The sequence below is a fragment of the Nyctereutes procyonoides genome, unplaced genomic scaffold (genome assembly GCF_905146905.1).
Source record: "Nyctereutes procyonoides isolate TBG_1078 unplaced genomic scaffold, NYPRO_anot_genome, whole genome shotgun sequence".
In the NCBI taxonomy this organism is placed as follows: domain Eukaryota; kingdom Metazoa; phylum Chordata; class Mammalia; order Carnivora; family Canidae; genus Nyctereutes; species Nyctereutes procyonoides.
Window position 1 is genome coordinate 2,187,451 of NW_026575145.1, and position 20,294 is coordinate 2,207,744.

The 20,294-nt window shown below is 34.8% G+C and overlaps 1 protein-coding gene across 1 annotated transcript in view; it reads left to right on the plus strand.

Annotated features, from left to right (window-relative positions):
• Positions 1-20,294, plus strand: part of MDGA2 (MAM domain containing glycosylphosphatidylinositol anchor 2) — a 788,050-nt gene that overhangs the window by 533,228 nt on the left and 234,528 nt on the right. The window contains exon 8 of the mRNA XM_055309044.1: positions 11,159-11,428. Within this exon, the coding sequence (XP_055165019.1) occupies positions 11,159-11,428 (270 nt within the window). The remainder of the gene's footprint in view (positions 1-11,158; positions 11,429-20,294) is intronic.

Sequence of the window (20,294 nt, forward strand, 5' to 3'; positions counted from 1 at the left end):
ACATTTCAGCAGCTCATAATTAATCATGTCAAATGGGAAAATGTGGATTTACTGAAATTTATAGTGAAAATATCAGAGCTAAAATGTAAAAGCTATGTTTCCAATAGCTTTGAGAAATAAAATACTGTCAGGACATTTTGTATGTACATTTCTTATGTGTAGAGAAGAATTGAATTCAGAGGTGATTCAGTCAATGTTTTATCTCTCATATTAAAATAGTATTAAAAAGGTTTTATTGGCTTTTAATCTTTCCTTAAGCAACATTCCATTTTGTGCAGCTTATTTAGTTCTTTACACATGCTACATTACATTATTATCTTATTCAAAAAATAAATACCTCCCTTATCATGTAGCAGCATTGTCCTAGAACATGGCAGCAATATTTTTAAATATTCTCCAAGTGTCTGAAATCCCAAGATAAGAAGTGTAGCTTGTTTAATGGTTAGACTTGAATTGACTCTCGTTGAAATTAGATCTGTAATGACAGTGTTAAGCAGCAGGTACTGTTTACAGTATGTCAACATGATACCATAGTGACATCTCCTATAAGGTTTATAGTTTAAAATTGTCATTTTCTTCAGGGTAAACCAGAATTGTATGGCTTTGTAATCCAGTCCAGTAGAATGGCTCCTGATCACACACAAAACTTGAAATTCAATTTTTCTACTTCACATTTATTTTTAACAAATTATGCTCTGATTCTTTTTAAGCCTTCCTTTTTCTTTTTTTTTAATTTAATTAACTATGGGGAAGGAATATCAATATAAACCTAATAGTAAGAAAAATACTTAATACATCTGCACTTGAAAGGGTCTCCTAAAAACACATTAGCCCTTTGTAAAAAAAAATCTGAAAAATTCTAGGGTTTCCCAGGAAAGATTTTTTTTTTAAGATTGTATTTATTTATTCATGAGAGATACAGAGAGAGAGGCAGAGACACAGGCAGAGAGAGAGGCAAAGAGAGAGAAACAGGCTCCATGCAGGGAGCTCGACGTGGGACTCGATCCTGGGTCTCCAGGATCACGCCTTGGGCCGGAGGCAGGCGCCAAACCGCTGAGCCCCCCGGGTATCTCCCCAGGAAAGATCTTAATTTAATATTAAGGAATTCTTACCTACTATAATTAGATGCCTAATTCAGCATTTCCAAATGCTCACATGTCCATTGGAGGCTAGAGCAGAAGTCTCAACTGCTAGGTTGGAAACAGATACTTGCTAAGGGCTGAGGAACTCATGACACTACTAATCTGGGTTGTGACCCAAGTCAGGCAATCAAAATATGATATCCTATTTTGTAAAACCACTTCTAAAATCCAACCTGAATAACTGTTATAATACTCAAGTGTGTTAAGTACAGATATATGTATGATTTGCTTATTTTATTTTTTATTTTCCTTTGGTCTACTACTGTATTCAGCAAAATATGACCACTTTTGTCTTTCACAAAATAGTATTTCATAGCAAACTTTAGAAGCATCGGCAGAAATATTTCTCTCTCTCTCTCTCTCTGCATCTTATTAGTAACATCTAAATATATGGATGTATTACTTCTTTTCTTGCTTTTTAAAATTATACCTTCCTATTCAAGCATTTTGGGGAGAATTGTTGAAATATATGGAGGCTTGGTTTATCTTTGTGACCACACTTACTATGCCACGTAATAATGCACTTATTTCTCTTTCTCTTTTCATACTGGCAGATTGTCAACTATCATTGTCTTTCTTCATTTTTCTGTCTCATGAAGCCTTTCTGTGTTTAAGTTCCTCCCCCTATCCTCTTAAAATCTGAGAATTTAAATTAGCTGATTCCATAATAGTAATGTATAAGTTAGGAGTAAACACACCCTGAGCAATGGCCTAAGAGCCTTTTCCAAAGACTCTTAGGATTCAGGCTTTTTAATTGTGACTTATTGGTTCACAAGTCCTTTTTGCCTTATTTTCTGAATGGTAGACATTTCTAGAAGTCCAACTAGCAAACCACATTTGTTTTTGCCCTGCCCATGTTTTTATAATGTAATAATGGATGATACTAATATTACCTCTTCTTTTTGTTAAAGAGGCAGCACTAAGTCTTCCTCTGGCATAAATATCATCAATAATTCAGTTAGAACTTAGAAATTATCAACTTCCTTTACTTCACTCTTGAGTTTAGGAACAATGATTTATGTTCATCTCAAGTCAGACTGCCTAAATTAGAATCCTACCTCCGCCATTCACTACCTATATGACCTTGGGCAAGTTATCTAAGCTATTTCTCAGATTGGTAATAATTAGAATGGATAATAATAGTACCTATCTCATACAATTAAGTGAGTCGATATAGGTAAAGGTTTTTGAAGAGGGTCTGGCACATATTAAAAGTTATAATCGTCTCCATCTAATCTTTGCTGTATCTTGGATCTAATTTAGTTGTTTGAATAAAGTGAGTAAGATGTGTCATAAGATTAAGAGACTGCATGTCCAGATTTTTTCATAATCAAGATTTTTTAATCAATCTAGGCAGTCTATTAAGAATTATTTATTAGAATTCCCAGGATGTTTAGAGAGGCAAACAGAGGCCTAGTAGGGTTAAATCTATTGAGCATTATTCTTTAAGATTAGCTATGAGCCAATCTTGGTCAAAAAAGCTAAAAAATAAAGTTATAGAATCATAAAATGATTAAAAATAGAACACTATAATACAGTGTCTCTCAAGCTGGGTAATAAAAAGAAAAAAATAATCTCTATCAGATCAGTAAGAGAATAACCAATAAGAGAGTGCTTTTTTTCATGGATCCCTCTGTGTTATATTCCTGGTTTTAGAAATACCAGCTGCCCTCATTTCAGCAGCTGTGGTAGCCAGAACAGAATTATTGTTTTGTTTGCTTTGCTGCTCTGGTGAGGCTTCAGCATTATAGCTGCAAGATCCACACCAGATGGTCTTAGAGGTGATGTCTTTATCTGTTCTGCTGCTACACTATATCACTCTTACAGAAAAGCCTTAAGTCCTGATTTTTTAAGCCCATATTGAATTATCTACAGACTATCTTCTTATGACAAAGGCCATTCTCCCTTTATTTTAGTTTTAGGGATATAATTTAGCTTAATCACATAGTTTATTAATAGTAATGTACATGTCATAACTGAGCAAAGACTTAAGTATAAAAAAGTATGGATAATATACTATATTCATTTCATATAAGTAGCATACTTAATTTTGATAGAGAAATTCCTTGTCATCACCTTGTTAGTAATGTAAAGCATGGTTAAATTTAGATAGATTGAACAATGAAAGAACTGGCAAGTCTTAGGAGTAGTAGTTTTCAAAGAATGACTCATGAAATCCTGAATCATAATGTCACATTCTTTCATATTATTATCTTTTTGGGTTAAGTTTATAATGAATAGTTAGGGCTTCAGTGAAATTTCTGTTCTCTAATCTTTATTTTTATTGTTTTTTATTTGAGTACAATTGACACACAATGTTACATTAGTTTCAGGTGTACAACATAACGATTTGACAAATTTATACATTACCACAAATATAGCTACCATCTGTTATCGTACATTACTATTATAATATCACTGACTACATTTCCTTGTTCTGTGACTTTCATTCTTGTGACTTATTCATTCCATAACTGGAAGCACATAACTTCCACTTCCCTTCACCTATATTGGCCATTCTTCCACCTGCTTCCCCTCTGGCAACTGTCATTTTGTTCTGTATATTTTGGGTCTGATTCTGCTTTTTGTTTGCTTATTTGCTTATTTGTTTTGTTTTGTTTTTAGATTCCATATATGAATGAAACCATATGGTTTTCAGTCAGACTTATTGTACTTAGCATAATACACTCTAGGTGCACCTGTGTTGTCTCAAATGGTACGATCTCATCCTTTTTATAACTGTAATATTCCATTAATATCACATCTTCCTTATCCATTTGTCTAATGATGTACACTTAAGTTGCTTCCATATTTTGACTATTATAAATAGTGGTACAATTAACATAGGGGTGCCTACATATTTTCAGATTAGTGTTTTCACTTTCTTTGGGCAAATAGCCAATAGTGGAATTTGGGGGTCATATGGTATTTCTATTTTTAGTTTTTTGAGGGACATCCATACTGTTTTCCATAGGAGCTCTGCCAATTTGTAATCCCACCAACAGCAATGTGAGAGTTCCTTTTCCTTCAGATCCTCGAATATACTTGTAATTTCTTGTCTTTTTTTTTTATTTTAGCTCTCCTGACAGGTGTGACACAATATTTTATTGTGGTTTTGATTTGCATTTCCCTGGCAATTAGTGATGTTGAGCATCTTGTTCTCTAATCTCTAAATTTTTAAAATTATTTTTTAATTTAAATTCAGTTTGCCAACATATAGTGTAATACCCAGTGCTCATCCCATCAAGTGCCCTCCTTAGTCCCCATCACTCAGTTACCCCATCCCCCCATCCACCTCCCCTTCTGCAACCCTTTGTTTCCCAGAGTTTGAAGTCTCTCATGGTTTGTTTCCCTCTCAGTTTTTCCCACTCAGTTTCTTTCCTTTCCCTTATGATTGCTTTCACTATTTCTTATATTCCACGTATAAGTGAAACCATATGATGATTGTCCTTCTCTGATTAACTATTTCACTCAGCATAATACCCTCCATTTCCATCCACGTCAAAGCAAAAGGTGGTGTGATTTGTTCTTTCTGATAGCCCAGTAATATTTCATTGTGTATATAGCCCACATCTTCTTTATCCATTCATCTGTCGAAGGACATCATGGCTCCTTCCACAGTTTGACTATTGTGGACATTGCTGTTATAAACATTGGGGTGCAGGTGTCCCAGGATTTCACTACATCAGTATCTTTGGGAAAAATACCCAGTAGTGCAATTGCTGGATCATAGGGTAGCTCTATTTTTAATTTCTTGAGGAACCTCCACACTGGTTTCCAGAGTGGCTGTACCAGTTTGCATTCCCACTAACCATGCAAGAAGGTTCCCCTTTCACTACATTCTCTAATCTTTAAATTGAAAATTCTTTTATTTAATGAAGTATTATTGAGCAGTTAATCTTTGTGAAATTGTTTTCTGGGTGTTGTTGGTACAAACACAAAAAAACATCACCCTTTTCACCCTGATATCCTATTCCTAAATATCTCACAGTGAAAGAGTTGGGGTAAATTCTCTAATTGTTGGAGTGGAGCTTCAGGGGTGGTTGCTATAAACAGCTAAGGTCATATAAAGGAGGAAGTAACTCTATTGACTTAGACAGAAAAAAAAAACAGAGGAATGCAGTGAGGAATTGATATTGATATTTGACCATGATAAAGTACTTGACCACTGGTTTACCAGGTGGATTAGCACCGGAAGAGAATTCCAGGAAGCTGATACAGTAAATGCATGCTCTATTGATCTTGTGAAGAGGACATCTTTTCACACTAGCACTATTATTAACCATCTGCTATCTTCTATACGAACAGGAAAATTCCATGGACAACAAATTCCTTAGTTGGAAGTGTTTTTTTTAGCTTGGATTTCTCTTCATGAATGATAACCTTCTGGGATTTGGCTGTAGGAGATGAATGCTTCAATTCTTATAGACCTGAATGAGACCAAATTTTGCCAGCATTTCACATTTTGGCAAGAATAGTTAGGGATTGTTGACCAAAGGGTGGAGATATGTGTGGTTTTTAAAGTTGTTTTTCATAACGATTCCCAAGGTTTATGAAGACATTTTAGGCCATTAAGTATTAGAATCCTAACTATTGACATAACTTATTGACTGAAATAAAGCTTTTGACTTTATTGTCTTTTGCTTACCTTAGAACACAAGTTCCATTTCTAATTTTTCCATTATCTTGTTCAGTGATTAGATTCAAATGTAAATAATACTTGTTCTATTTTGTAAAGTTTCATTTTATTGAAGAATATCTTTTGGAAAATTTCCTTCCTCATTTTGCTCATGTGGCATAAGTATCTTGAACAGGGATCATAAATGCACATAACTTCAGAGAACAGGCAGGTGATGTAAATATATGAAGTTACCTAAGACAATAGGAGTCATGGGGAAGGGGCGGGTTCTCTTCCTGTTAGGATGTGAGCTTCTGAGTGCAGGGATTCTTTGCCTGTTTTTTCCACCAATAAATCTCAAGTGCCTGTTACAGGGACTAAATACATATTAGGTGGTCAGTAAATACGTATTGAGTGGACAAATGTGTTGAAATTTGTTATACTAGGGAAAATAAGCAACACACCTAAAAACATTCCTTCCTAACAACAGCAACAACAACAACAACAAAAGATGTTGTGCCAACCTGTTTTGTAACCCTGTTATTATGAGCTAAGTCTCTTCTAGGAGACTTTTCTGTAAATTTCCATGAAGGAATATACTTGCTCTGCCTTCTCAGTGATTTCCAGATATATTCACTCTGTGAATATTAACATAATGAGAAATGCATGTTGGTTTCAATATCTGTAGCAAAGCCTCTCTCTTGAATTAGAGACTATTTATGAATACTGTTCTGAATATTGCCACATCCTAGAGCATTGTTTTTAAACAGAATTTCTCAAAATGATATAATTCCTGGACTTCATGAGAACAAATCAATATGTCAACAATGATAATATTTGAATGGTAACCCAATTAAATGGATAAATTATTTTCAGTCTTCAAATCAACTTCTAAAATATTCTTTTATTTTTACTATGTGAAATGTTCAACCTGTATTTCAATGAAATGTGTGTTGACAATGGATCCCAATGAAAAGACAGTGATTCCTGCATTTCAGTGAAGTGAGTAGTTCTAAGAGAAACTTTTCTGTTCCTTGAATCTGTAAGCACAGATTAAGCTGTATCTCACCACATAGAAAGAAGCCGGACTTGGTTTGTCTGTCATCTGTATTTTTTTTTAGTTTAAATAATGTAGGATCATAGCACAGAAACAGGAAGTTAATCATATGCATTTTTAATCCCCTTCCTTCAATTCATACTGTATTTATTCTTTTTGTGCCTATACCCTAATGGATAAAAATGCCTCCAGTCACCACTCATTCATTTCTTAGTCTTTCTTTCTTCCTTCCTTTCTTCATTCTTTCCTGCCTTCTTTTCACATTACCTTCATATAACCAGCTGTTGATTGCTGATACATGGAAGGATAGTCTAGCAGACAGTGTGTAAGCCCTGCCTTCTCATCTTAGCAAGTTGTAGAGGTTACTACTATTTCTTTTGACAGCCTCCACATTCAGTATTCTTCTGTCTAAGAACTTTCTCTAGACTCAGCAATGTGTTCAGCCAATAATGAGGTTGGAAAGCTCAGAACCACAGAATAATCCTCATTAAGTAATGAGGTATGGGAGTTGGTAGACAAACACCCCACCCAGCCTTCTTGCTCTTCACCAGGAGAGCTCTGAGGTGTGTTCTACGGGGTCTGTCAGAGAGATCCAAGTGGCAAGAGGTCAGGCTTCTCATAGTGATCTGCTCATTAGTGCTTCTTTACTGGCTTTTTTCCCCATCCTTAGTCCCCATTCTTACTTCCTTCAATATGATTCATGGCCTCTGCACTCAGATTAACTACGTATATCAGAAACTATTTTGGGAAAGATTCAAACTAAGAAAACTACCATCCTAGCTGAGGTCTCTCTGCTTCTTCCATGCCTTTGTAGGGCTAAAGATTAGTTCCCTTGAGTCACAGAGACTTTCCCATGAGATTCCTACATCCTCATCTGTCTAGCCAGTCACACCTAGGGACCTGAAACCAGGAAGGGACACATAGCTATTCCCTGCTCTGAATATCCAACTACTTGGGATTTGGTGTGAGAGTGAACAGGCCAGTCCTCTCTGTGTGGAACCCACGGAAGTGTCTGTTGCTCAGCCCAAGAAAACTCTTCTTTTTGTTTGCCAGGACAGGGGGAGCTGAAGGGAACATGGGAAGAATTCCCTTTCTCAGAGATACCTCCTAAAATATATTTTCCTTATTGCTGTTATTGAAGTTCTATTAAACATTTAGGATTTTGGACTGGCCTTTCCTCTCTCTTCTTCCTTTCCCTCCCCCCCCCTTCTCTCTCTTTTTGTTGTCCTACTTCATCATATTTCTCCCAGGACCAATAATTTATCTATCTATCGATTGATTGACCAATCATATTCCTACTACAGAGTATATCAGTCATGCTACAATGTTGGCATACTAATGTTAAAGAGGAGAGAGTCAAATCTCTGGAACAACTGCTATGATGACCCATGCTTTCCATAATTAAGAATGGCAAGATTGATTGTCTTTCTGAAAATTTGATTGGCACCACAGTTATTTATAAGCCCTGCATACATACAGAATGTTTATAGCTAGTGGTATGTGTATCTATGCATGTGCTAGGTTAAAAGCTAACTTAGTTGGAATTGCTTTTATAATTTGAGACACATTTTGGTAATAACTATAAAGCATGTTTCAAATAACCTATGAAATTTCACTTTATTTGGAAGATTTCCTTTATTTTATGTATTTCATTTTTTTCTACTTTTTGCTTTGATTTAATGAAGATCCCAAATAAAAATTATACTGTCCTTTCAGTGTTTCTTTTGTCCCTTTTTCAACCTTCATGTTTAATTTCTTTATCACTTAACAATGAACTTAAAATAGTAATCTCTCTCTCACATGTTGCTGTGAAGAATGTATGGATGTCTAGATCCTGCAGTATGTTTTAGGACACTGCACTTTTCTCATAGTAAGAAGGAAACTGATGACATTCTGGGGTCTTACATGTTTATGCTGATAAAGTGAGGGAGTAATCCGGCCAACACATGCTCTAGGCATTTACTGAATATTCAACTACCTACATGGTTTAATGTAATGAGATATATCTTTCCTATATACCTATTTAGGCGCTAAAGATGACGCTTATAATGCAAACTCAGGATGGCTGGATGGTTTAAGAACACTGAAAAAAATAGCATTCATTTGCAAGATAGATGATGAAGTGGATATAATAGAGCTTTGAAAAGTCCTATGAGAATGTTGAATTTAGAAAAATGAGAACAAGAGAGGGAGGAAAAGAGGGTGAGAGAGAATCTCAAGCAGTCTCCATGTCCAATGCAGAGGCCATGTAGGGCTTATCTCATGACCTTGAGATCATAAGCTGAACCAAAATCGAGTCAAGCACTTAACTAAGCCATCCGGGTGCCTCTGGGGTATTTTTAATGTCAGGGATAATATTAGAAAAATGAATGCCATCTTCAACAAAACTAAGTTGGACAATATTCTTTTTTCAATTCAGATTTGGAAAAGAGGGTTTTTAAAAATAAGATTGTGAATATTGTTCTGTGTAATGCATTACAAGTAGAACAATAGTCTTGCTATATATGTATTATTTTTTGAACTTTGGGATTGGGAGGGCTTTTTTCTTTAAATATTATCTGTCTAATAGAAAAACAGCTCATCTTTGTACACGTCTTTTTCAGAGGCAAGTAGTTCTTGAGTTAATGTCACCATTGTATGTTTCCATAGTCTAAACATATGCTATTAATGGCTCCTAAGCCTTGGGACATTTAATTTTACTAAAATGTGGTATAAAACAAATGAGCTTTGTTAATATGATATAAAAGTTGGAATCTCCAGAATTATATTTTAACTAATTACCTTTGTAAGATTATACTATTTACCTAAAATTGGGCTATAGGGATTTCTTTTACTTTTTCATGGCAATATATCAATAATTAATTGATATAATATTTAAATAGTAATATCTCTTGTCAGCTTAACAACCTTAAGTAACTCTTGAGAGAATTTTCTTTCTATTTAACGATTGCTATGTACATTTTGTAATTTTTGTCATGAATCTTTATAATTTGACGTCAACACCTCACAAGGGCTATTAAGACACTTCCATATCACTTAAACTGTACTTCCATATTACTTAAAACTTCCATATTACTTAAAATGATGTTAGAAAAATCAACATGCAAAAATGATGTTTAAAAATGTCATCCAGGCAAACTGCCTATCCCAAACTGTGCCAATTCCATAATAATATGGAATTGTTTTCTTGCTCTCCTCTGTTTGTTTTGTTTTAATAAGGAAAACAAATATTAGGCCACACAAGAATTTACCTTTTATTCTGAGAAAAACACTCCCCAAGTCTTAAGTTAATAGCTTAAAAAAATCACATAGTACAATTGAACACTTTACGCGTAATATGGATTGATTTCAACACAGTTTTGACTTTGGCATAAAATATCTCCGATTATGTGAGATCAAACACTAGCATACTGCACCTCCCCCACCTCATTTTTATTTAGAGATGCATTGCTGTTGGCCAGCACTGCAGTGTAAGCAGAAAAGAAGTGCTGTATGTGAACATACATATTTTTGTTCTGTTTCTACTTTGAGTGTTTAATGAAAAGTCTAACACAGCGTTTTTTTAATGGATATTTTATCTTTTTGTTTTTTTAACCTGAAAGACTGCAAATGACTTATTTTCAATGGGAAGATTATTGTAAACTAAACATTCGAGTGGTAAGAGGCATAGTTTGGTTACTATGTTTGAGCTCTCATTTCTTTGTTTTAAAGCAGTGCTTATGAAACTGTATAGACCTTTTGTGAATGGAGAGGTTAGAGATGAAGTATGGGGACTGCATTAGAATTAGATGATTTCATTATTCCTTTCAAGATCAAAAACCAGGCCCACTGCTTGGTAAAAGACTGGAATGATCTGTGCCTTTATCTCTTGCTCTGTTGTGTTCAGGTGCAAAAATGTATCATTTCACCTCAGAATGATCCAAAAATTAAATAATTGACAATCTTCACCATGAAAATACAAGGACTAAACAGCTGCAATACTTATACCTGGAAGGACAAAAACAAATGGTGATTGTCAGCATTAAAAGGGAAAGGGATTTTTGTTTAAAAACTTTAATCCTTTTTATCATTCTAATTTTGGAACAGTAATCTCAGAATACACAAATTTTAATTCCTCTCTCTCTGTGTAAGATATTTAGTACACTTCTACAGGTTTATGCCATGTAATTAAAATATGTAACCATTATGTCTGGTTTAAATTTGATTAATACTATGTGATTTTGGCAAAGGAAAAGAATATGTCCTTTAATTGTTTGAATAAATATAAAGCATGCTGTTGAATTCCAGTTGTAACAGATCTAAACAGTGCATTTTTTTTGTTTGTTGGTTTATGTCTTTTAGCATCTCCGTCAATTAAACTCTTGGTGGATGACCCTATAGTTGTAAATCCTGGAGAGGCCATAACATTAGTGTGTGTTACAACAGGAGGAGAACCTGCACCCACTCTCACTTGGGTCAGGTCCTTTGGGACTCTGCCTGAAAAGACTGTTTTGAATGGAGGAACGTTGACCATACCTGCCATCACCTCAGAAGATGCTGGTACTTACAGCTGCATTGCCAATAACAATGTAGGAAACCCTGCAAAAAAGTCCACCAACATCATTGTGAGAGGTAAGTTGGCCTAGAGAATGTTACCAAAACATTTCTGGATAAACCAGGTTATTGCAAAGCAAATAATGTTTGATATAAAAACATTTCCTCAGATATTGCATGCATGTGTAACATACATAGAAAATTCTTTTTTTTTTTTTTTAAATTCTTTTTTTTTTTTAATTTTTTTTTTTATTTATTTATGATAGTCACAGAGAGAGAGAAAGAGAGGCGGAGACACAGGCAGAGGGAGAAGCAGGCTCCATGCACTGGGAGCCCGATGTGGGATTCGATCCCGGGTCTCCAGGATCACGCCCTGGGCCAAAGGCAGGCGCCAAACCGCTGCGCCACCCAGGGATCCCTAGAAAATTCTTTATAATTGATGAATGATGTCTAATTATAAATGGAAACTAAAATTTCTGAATCTTAATAACCATACTTTATATTTGCATTGGATAGTTTTCATAACACATTCTTAATGATACTATGAAACTATTCCATTGAATACTTTTTATATGTTCTTAGTAAAAGAAATCATTAAAATGCAAATGTGGCATAGAGCATTAAACATTATTATACAGATTGTGTATTAGTTCAGGAATTTAGCAAATGTATCAATTTAATGTTTAATAAACATTTATTGAGTTTCTATTACAAGCAGAACTCTAAATTGTGGGATTATATAGAGATCTATAAAACATTACCTTGTACTCAAGGATTATACTGCGAAATAAAATATCTCAATTAACAGCCCTATAATACAGTGTTCGGGGGGTAAGCAAAAACTATAGACATGAAACTATAGACATGAAAAAAATTGCAGTAACTTCTGGCTGAAGTTATTAGGGAATATCTAATATCATTTTCATAAGGTTCTATAGGCTGGGTAGGTTTTTAACTGACTGAGATTAGGGAAAGACATGGAAAAGTCAGAGATCATGAAAGACAAAGTATATCTGAGGTATTGACATAAAATATGGGTCACTAAATCAATAGTGGCACTGAAGTACTAGTGTGGATGCTGCCAGCTGGTGGGCTGGTACTACGTGGAAGAAATGTTATCCCTCCAGTTTGGAGGCAGTAAAATTATGGTGCAAGGAGGTTGTATTTCTTTATGTCTCACTTCACCTGGCATGGTCCTGGGTTGGGAGTGGGGGATGGACACCAATGGCTCTAAATTAAAATAGATATCCATTCTGCCCAAGAGGACACTTCTCATAGGCAAATGGAAGTTTTTTTTGTGATGAAGGATTATAATGGAAACAAAACATAATGAATGTATTGAGATTATCATTTGTGATTTTGTGAATACAAATTATGCTGGTTTTGTTGCCTGTTCTTATCCAAACTCTTAGAAATATGCTACTTAACCAAAAATATGCTCTAATCAAAATATTGCAAGGTGTTAGATATAAATCAAGACACTTGGAAAAATGCTCTCTATCTGCTGCAAAACTGTAGGCCATACAATATTTAGTAGTTGCAAGATATACCATTATTTTATGTATCACTACAAAGTAAAACGTAATGCCAATTAAACTACCATAGTGTTTTCTTATGAGGTAGAATCTTATTGAAAGAAGTCTTTCATATCTGTTTATGCATAGGTTTTCTTTTAAGCCATATATCACCCATTAGTAGATATAAAAAGGAAAATAAAGAAAAATAAATTGCTTATTTTTCAAACTCCACACTTAGAACCAATCCAACTGCTTTAATCTCAGTCTTAGATGACTATGATTTTCTACGCAACATCTTTTTTTCTCATTAAGAACATTTACAATTCAGAATTACAGAGAAATATCGTCTCTGATTTTCTCCCAAGGCAGACCACCACTGCTGTACCCTGTTGATAGCAACCGTAAAAGGATATTGAATGTGAGGTACATTCTGATTTTATGTGAGCATAATAAGGATTTTGAAACCAATGAAATGTGATCTCTATCTCGGTTGTTTAATTTTAAAATTTTCTACTGGACAACTACTTATATTCTAATGAATTAGCAAATTTGTAAGGGATACATGAAGGTAACCACAAGAGCAGTGTTCCTACCCTCAAATCCCTACCTTCAAAGGGTTTTACAATTCTGTAAGGAAGATAAGAACACAAAGGAATAATATATGGTAATAAATAAAAAGACATGGTCCCTGAATGGACGTATATTAACTTTTCTAACTTAGATATCAGTATTAGTAAAATGCAACTGCTCTAAGCCTTGTCTCAGTAACTAATCAGATTCTGTTCCTCAGCCACCACAGTTTTCAAGGAAAAAAAAAAGGGAAAGAAAAAACAAAACTGTACAAATCACCATGTTTATTATTTCTGATTTTTATCTGTTCACCTTTAAACACATACTTTCCCAAATAGCCATTAAATAGTGCTACCAAATCTTGCAACAAAAATTGTGAGATTGATTAAAGCATTGCAAGACTATTTTTAAGACTCATGGCTGCAATGGAGGACCTTTCATTCCATTATTTTATCAAGGATAGGAACTCACTAGAGGAAAATAATGCCATTAGAACAGAGGATCATCTGCAACTACATTGAATTCCTACAAAATTGGCAGAATCTCTAGCATAAAATGTCTGTGTTGCTCAGGCACCCTCCAGAAGGGACTGACCATCCACAGCCCATACATACTCAGGAAGTGATCTGCTCTTCCCTGTTCCATCTAGCGGGTTTCATCCAAGTTTTTACAAAGGACAGTTTCCAACTTTGACAGGAATGGTCTGAAATAAATAGAGCCTAAAAATCTATTTCCCCAATTTATAATTTATTTTTAGGCCTTTAATTTATCTGAAGTATACATTTGCATCACCATATAATATTACCAGCGAGACCTCTCTGCAGTGGCATCCACATCATTCATAAAATCAAGTTTGTATAAAATCCTACTGAATATAGAAATAGCCTTGGTTAATGAGTCCTAGATTGCATGTGGCGAGAGAAATGGCTACAGTAATGTGAGACATCTGATATCTGCCACAAAGACCAAGAAATTCAGCTAAAGAAAATGGTTTTCTTTTTATTGTATCAAAGAAATCATTTTCAAGTCTTCTGAATTTGTAGACCTCTACAGTGTCTCAGATTAACTGTGTCATGGATACAGTAAAACTAGAGTTCTCCATTTATTTCCCCCTATTTTATTCTGTAATTAAATGAAGATTTATAGGCCAGGTTTTCTGGGCAAGCACAGGGATATTTTGTGCACAGAATTCCCATTGGAGAATATTCATGGACAAGCACAGGGATATTTTGTGCACAGAATTCCCATTGGGAAATATTCATGGACAAAAAAATACAAGCATAGGGTTCAGACAGGAATAAAACTCTAGAAACATTTCTGAATTTGTCTTTTGATATTTTTTAATAGGAAATACTTTAAATAATGTAGACAATACTTCAAGTAGAATGTAGGGTCAAAACATCTCATATGTTTTAATATTGTGCCAGGTATTTATAAACATAGCTGTTATGTCTTTTCTTATGATTCTTTAAGAAATTGTAGTGATTGAGCCATATTTCTCCCAAGTCAGGAGAGAAGCAGGGTGGCTTGCGCTTGGTGCTCTTCAAACTCCTGTTCAGTATGTCATTTCCACATTCTCATTTGTTATGAATTGAACCACTGTGCTGAACAAACATGGTTCATAACCTGACCAAGATATTATTGTATTTTAGTTTCCTGTGGTCTTTTTAAATTTTATTCAGTGGTGTGATCGTCCCCTGTTTCCAGAAGAAAAGTCAGGCATACCCCATGACGCTTATGCTCATTATTAGAAATAGAGAATCTTACAATGCATTCAAATCACAAACACAAATTTAGTTCAATGTTTTCGGATGCATGATCCAAAATAGTAGAAAAACCCCAAACTTAATGCAAAAATTTCTCTCCTGCCTGGCTTGGGTCCACATGGGGCTGGGGACCTGCAATGGGAAAGCAAGAGAAGGTGGTATGGTTGGCTTCTTCCCCTTTGTCTGTCCTCCACCTCCTTGACAATGCATTCCAGCCCTGACCTGATTGCCAGGTTCTGAAGTCCCTGGCTTTGGATGGGGTAGAGAAGTCTTCTCTATATAAAGCATCTTTCTTTTTTATATGGCACAATAATGTACTCTTGGGAGATTACTCTGTCTAGAAGATCTACGTGGATCAAGGACTGAGCTCTAGTGATGGGATTTCCCAGGAGTCCCTTAAAAATACCACATTCTCTGAGCACAAGCTCTTGTGAAGTATCCTTTCCTCTTTTCTGCTGAAGGCTTCTCTTTCCTCCAAGCATCCAACTAAACAGAGCCCAAGATAGGCCTGTACCACTTCTCCTTCCCTGTGACGCACATCTGTTTAGCTTACCAGTAAACTCTGTGAGAGCCCACAAATTCCAGTTTAGCCACCTCTTTCCTATTGCCACATGGGTTTTGGCTACCCCAGATAGATCAGGTACCTTTTCAGAGAGAATATTTCAGAGCTCTGACTGGTCTTATGAAAAGCTCCTCAGTAAGATTGAGATTCTCCTTCTGCCACCATTGCCCACATTGGCTCTGTCTTCAAACTATACTCTGCATCTGGTCATGTCTCGCCACGTTCACTGTTACCACCTTTAAATAAACTATCAATATATCTCCTGTGGTTGATTAAAATAGTCTTTTCGTTCAACTTTCTGCTCTGGCTCCACTTTTAGAAGCCCCTCCTTTATCCACTTAGATAAGGTAGATTAGGCTGTTAACAAACAGACCTATAGCTGTAATCACTTTAAACAAGAACACTTGAGATTTTTCTCATGAAAAAGTCCAGGTGTTTCCTAGTTGATAAGGCTAGTGATGGTCATGTATACATGATTGGTGTGTATAGAGGTGAAGAGCCTGCTCCATGCAGTCATTCAGATACCTAGATTGATGATGTTTCTGTCCTCATGCAAAAGCCAGAGTGATTGGAATTATGTCATCCTCCTGACAAAAACTCCAGTGGATTTCATCTCACCTAAAATGGAATTCAGATTCCTCATCATCATTTCATATCCCTCTCTTCTTTACCTACTATACTTCAGACACATTCTTTTTTCTTTTCCCACATAGGACTTAAATATTTGCTGTTCTTTTGGCCTAGAATGTTAATTTTCAAATACCACCTTCTGGAAAGTGACTTGGGCTACCCTTTCTGAAATAATCCACCACTAGTTCCCTTGCATGATTTGTTGTTCCTTCTTATCACATAACTACCTAGAGTTATTTTATATGTATTTCCTTATTTATAGTCTCTCTCTTTTATGGGGACAGTGGGGACAAAAAATTTATCCATTGTCCTATTCGGTGATGTATCCCTAGAACTTAGAAAACTACTCAACGTATAGTAGATGCTCAATAAATATATGTTGAGTAAATGGATCTCTTGTATAAGTTTACTGGCTTAAACATTTCTTACAGACATCTATCTCCCTTTGAAATTCTAATTATGTACTAAATGACATTAAGGTAAATTAGGAAACTTTATATACATATTAAATCATATGAAACATCTGTGAGATGTTTGAAAGGCATCATTGTTGTGATTATTTATTGCTGTGTAATAAGCCACCCCCAAAGAGTAGCTTAAAATAGTGCTGTCATTTGTTTTACTCACAAATCTGGGGGTTGAGAGGCTCAGCTAAAAAATTAATGGTCTCAAATGATTGCACTCAGCAGGTTGGGCTGGAATCATCTTCAAGGTTTCTCATTTAGATATCTGTTGCTAAACTAAAAAGTTTGAACAGCTGAATTCTTTAGGTCAATCTCTGTCTCTGTCATTCACTCTCAGTAGACCCTTTACAGTTTCTCCATATGTCATACTTACAGTAGCCAGACTTCTACTGGATCACAGGGCAAAGATCCCAAGAGCTGTATGGATTTTTTTTTTTAACCTGGGCTCTCAAGTCATGCAGTGTCATATCTGCATTCTATTCAAGGCAGTGATAAAGCCTGGCCTGTGTCCAGAAGGGATAAAAAGGAGGAATGTCAAATAATCTACAGGCGTGTTTTGTAAAAGGCAGCATGATATGTGGTGTACTCCACAAATCATATTCTTCACCTCATGTTCCCATGCTGCCTCAAGCTCACTCATGCCTCTTATTTTGTTCCCATTTTCTCCTTAATTTCATCAGCCCCTCTCTTGAACCCCTGGCCTCTGCTAAGTAACATTGTAAACAATTTTTTTTTAAATTTTAGAAATATTCCAGCCTATTTTTGTTGGCTATGATCTCAGATTTCTAATAAGGAGAGAGAGAAAAAGTTGTCAATATTGAAATAGATTTAACCTTTATGGAGGAAGTCAATATGTATTCAGTGAGGCATACATTTACAGTTCCCTAACCGCACAGAAATATTCTGTAACCTCCAGGAACATCATAACCCTCTGTTCTGAAAAGTGTTGATTTACCTAACTAATGTATCCATGTGAAATAACTAAGTTCTCACTAATAATCTGAATTGTGTTATTAAATATGTTTGTTCAGAACTCACTTAGTGGAAATATATCAAATATTAGCATACCTAACATTTCAAAATGATCTTTAGGCTTATTACAAAAAAATTATAATTCTAAAATTCTGTGAGAATAAAAATGTGAACAGTTGAGTGTATCAGTTCCACTTAGATAAGAGTAATAGTAATAGTTATTATTGATTGAACACTTAACTATGTACCAGGCTACCGGAGAGACTGTGTCCATTAACTTTTTAATCATTCCAAAATATTTATGAGGTAAAAAATATCATTATTCCCATTTTTTGAAAAAAATATAAGTGAAGAGGGAGCAGTTAAACTTCCCCAAACAAGCCTTATTCCAGCAGCAAAGCTGAGATTCAAAATCCACACAGTATGATTCCAGGGCCACTATCTTAACCAAGGTACCATAGTGCCTTACAAAATTTAGCCAATTTTTAAAAAAATGTATAATCCACTCCTCATCCCCCAAATTGAACTGACTAATGTCCTTTATTATTTCCTTTATTCTTGCCTTGCTAGAGACTTACTAGGGATTATTTCTTAAATATATACCCATTTTTGATTGGAGGAAGTTCTGGTTTTGTTACTCAGCACTTTTTTCTGTGGTAATGGTAGGCATACTTCAAGTTCTAACCAAATGAGTGTTTATAGTTTATGATTTTCTAAATAATATTGCATTGTGAAGGACTTAGCATGACTTACCAGCTGTCTTACAAATTAATGTACAGGAATTTTAAGAATTTCTATCACTTAGAAGAGACCAATTGAATCTCAGAAGACAAAGACACAAAACAATTGCACTAATAAAGCATGGAATATAAACAAGGAAACAAATAAGTAACCTATACTTTAAAAAGTATGTTCATTGTTTTTGCCAGAAGGCATCTATCTCAAGCTATTGGTTAGAAAGTCAGTCAGAATTGACAATTTTCCATAAATAACTGTTTAAATTTAGCTTTCAGTGTTTCTAAAAGTAAATTATTTGTGAATTTTCAATAACAAGGTCGTTGCACTTCCCAAGCATTTAGATTAATCAAATTAAATTTCCATTTATCACATTTTCTTTGATGATCTGTCATTAATAAAAACTACAATGATAGTAGCTGAAGCTGTAGAAAACCAATCTTTAACATTTTCCAAGAGCAAAGCTGTCTGCTGTGTGCAGGTGTCCCAATTATTCATGTAGATTAAATGCTTTATTTCTGTTTTCCCAATTTAATATTCTGTAGTAATTACATCTCCCCCAAACACCAGAGAGAATTTTATTATATTATGTTTTATAGCTCTGAAATGGTTTCATTATTATTTTTTTAAGAAATTAATCTGGGCTATACAAAATATGAAAATTATCAAATTCAGTAGTTCCCATCTAAAAATAGATAGCTCAGTTTCTTTTCATAAATAGGATATATCTCACTTATCTTTCTTATCTTTTCTTCACTTATCTTTCTTATTTCATAAATAGGATATATCTAACTTATCTTTTCATAAATAGGATATATCTAACTTATCTTTCTTCAATTATAAAATATAATTTCAAGTAAGAGAAGTTTGTATAGATATCGCCTATTCTTATTATTATTTTTAAAGATTTTATTTATTTGAGAGAGAGAAGGGGCAGAGACAGAGTGAGAAAGAGAGAACACAAGAGTAGGGGAGGGGCAGTGGGACAAGCTGACTCCCTGCTCAGTACAGAGCCTTCCTCAGGGCTAGATCCCAAGACCCTGGGGTCATGATCTAAGCCAAAGTCAGACTTTGATTCAGTCACCCAAGCATCTGCTTACTCTTATTACTATGTTTACATCATGATGTATAGACAGCTTAGTTATACATGTTTATTTTATTAAAGCTTACATCATCCTCCTTGGTAGATGGTCTCTCGTATTTACTCTAGTCAAAAAGAGATGCGCCAGTTTGTAGTAGTGCTTTGAAAGGCAATACTTGCTAATATCCAGAAAATAAGAGTCTTATTCAAATAACATTATTTTAAAAATTATTTAATCAGTTTCTTTGAAGGTGTTTTATGTATTTTGTTTTTTTGTTTGTTTGTTTTGTTTAGTTTTTGGTTTTGTTTTGTATACCCTATAGTTGTAAAATGGAGCCAAAACAACGATATTAATTTGAAAACATCTAATTCAGATGTTTTTGTCCTATTATTTTTAACTATTTAATTTTTATTGAAATTTAATTTAGTTAATATATACTGTATTATTAGTTTCAGGGGTAGAATTTAATGATTCATCAGTTGCATATAACACCCCGTGCTCATTACATCCAGTGCCCTCCTTAATGCCCATCACCCAATTACCCTTTCACCCCACCCACCTACCCCTCCAGCAGCTCTGTTTATTTCTAAAAGTTAAGAGTCTCTTATGGTTTGCCTTCCTCTTGGTTTTCATCTTATTTTATTTC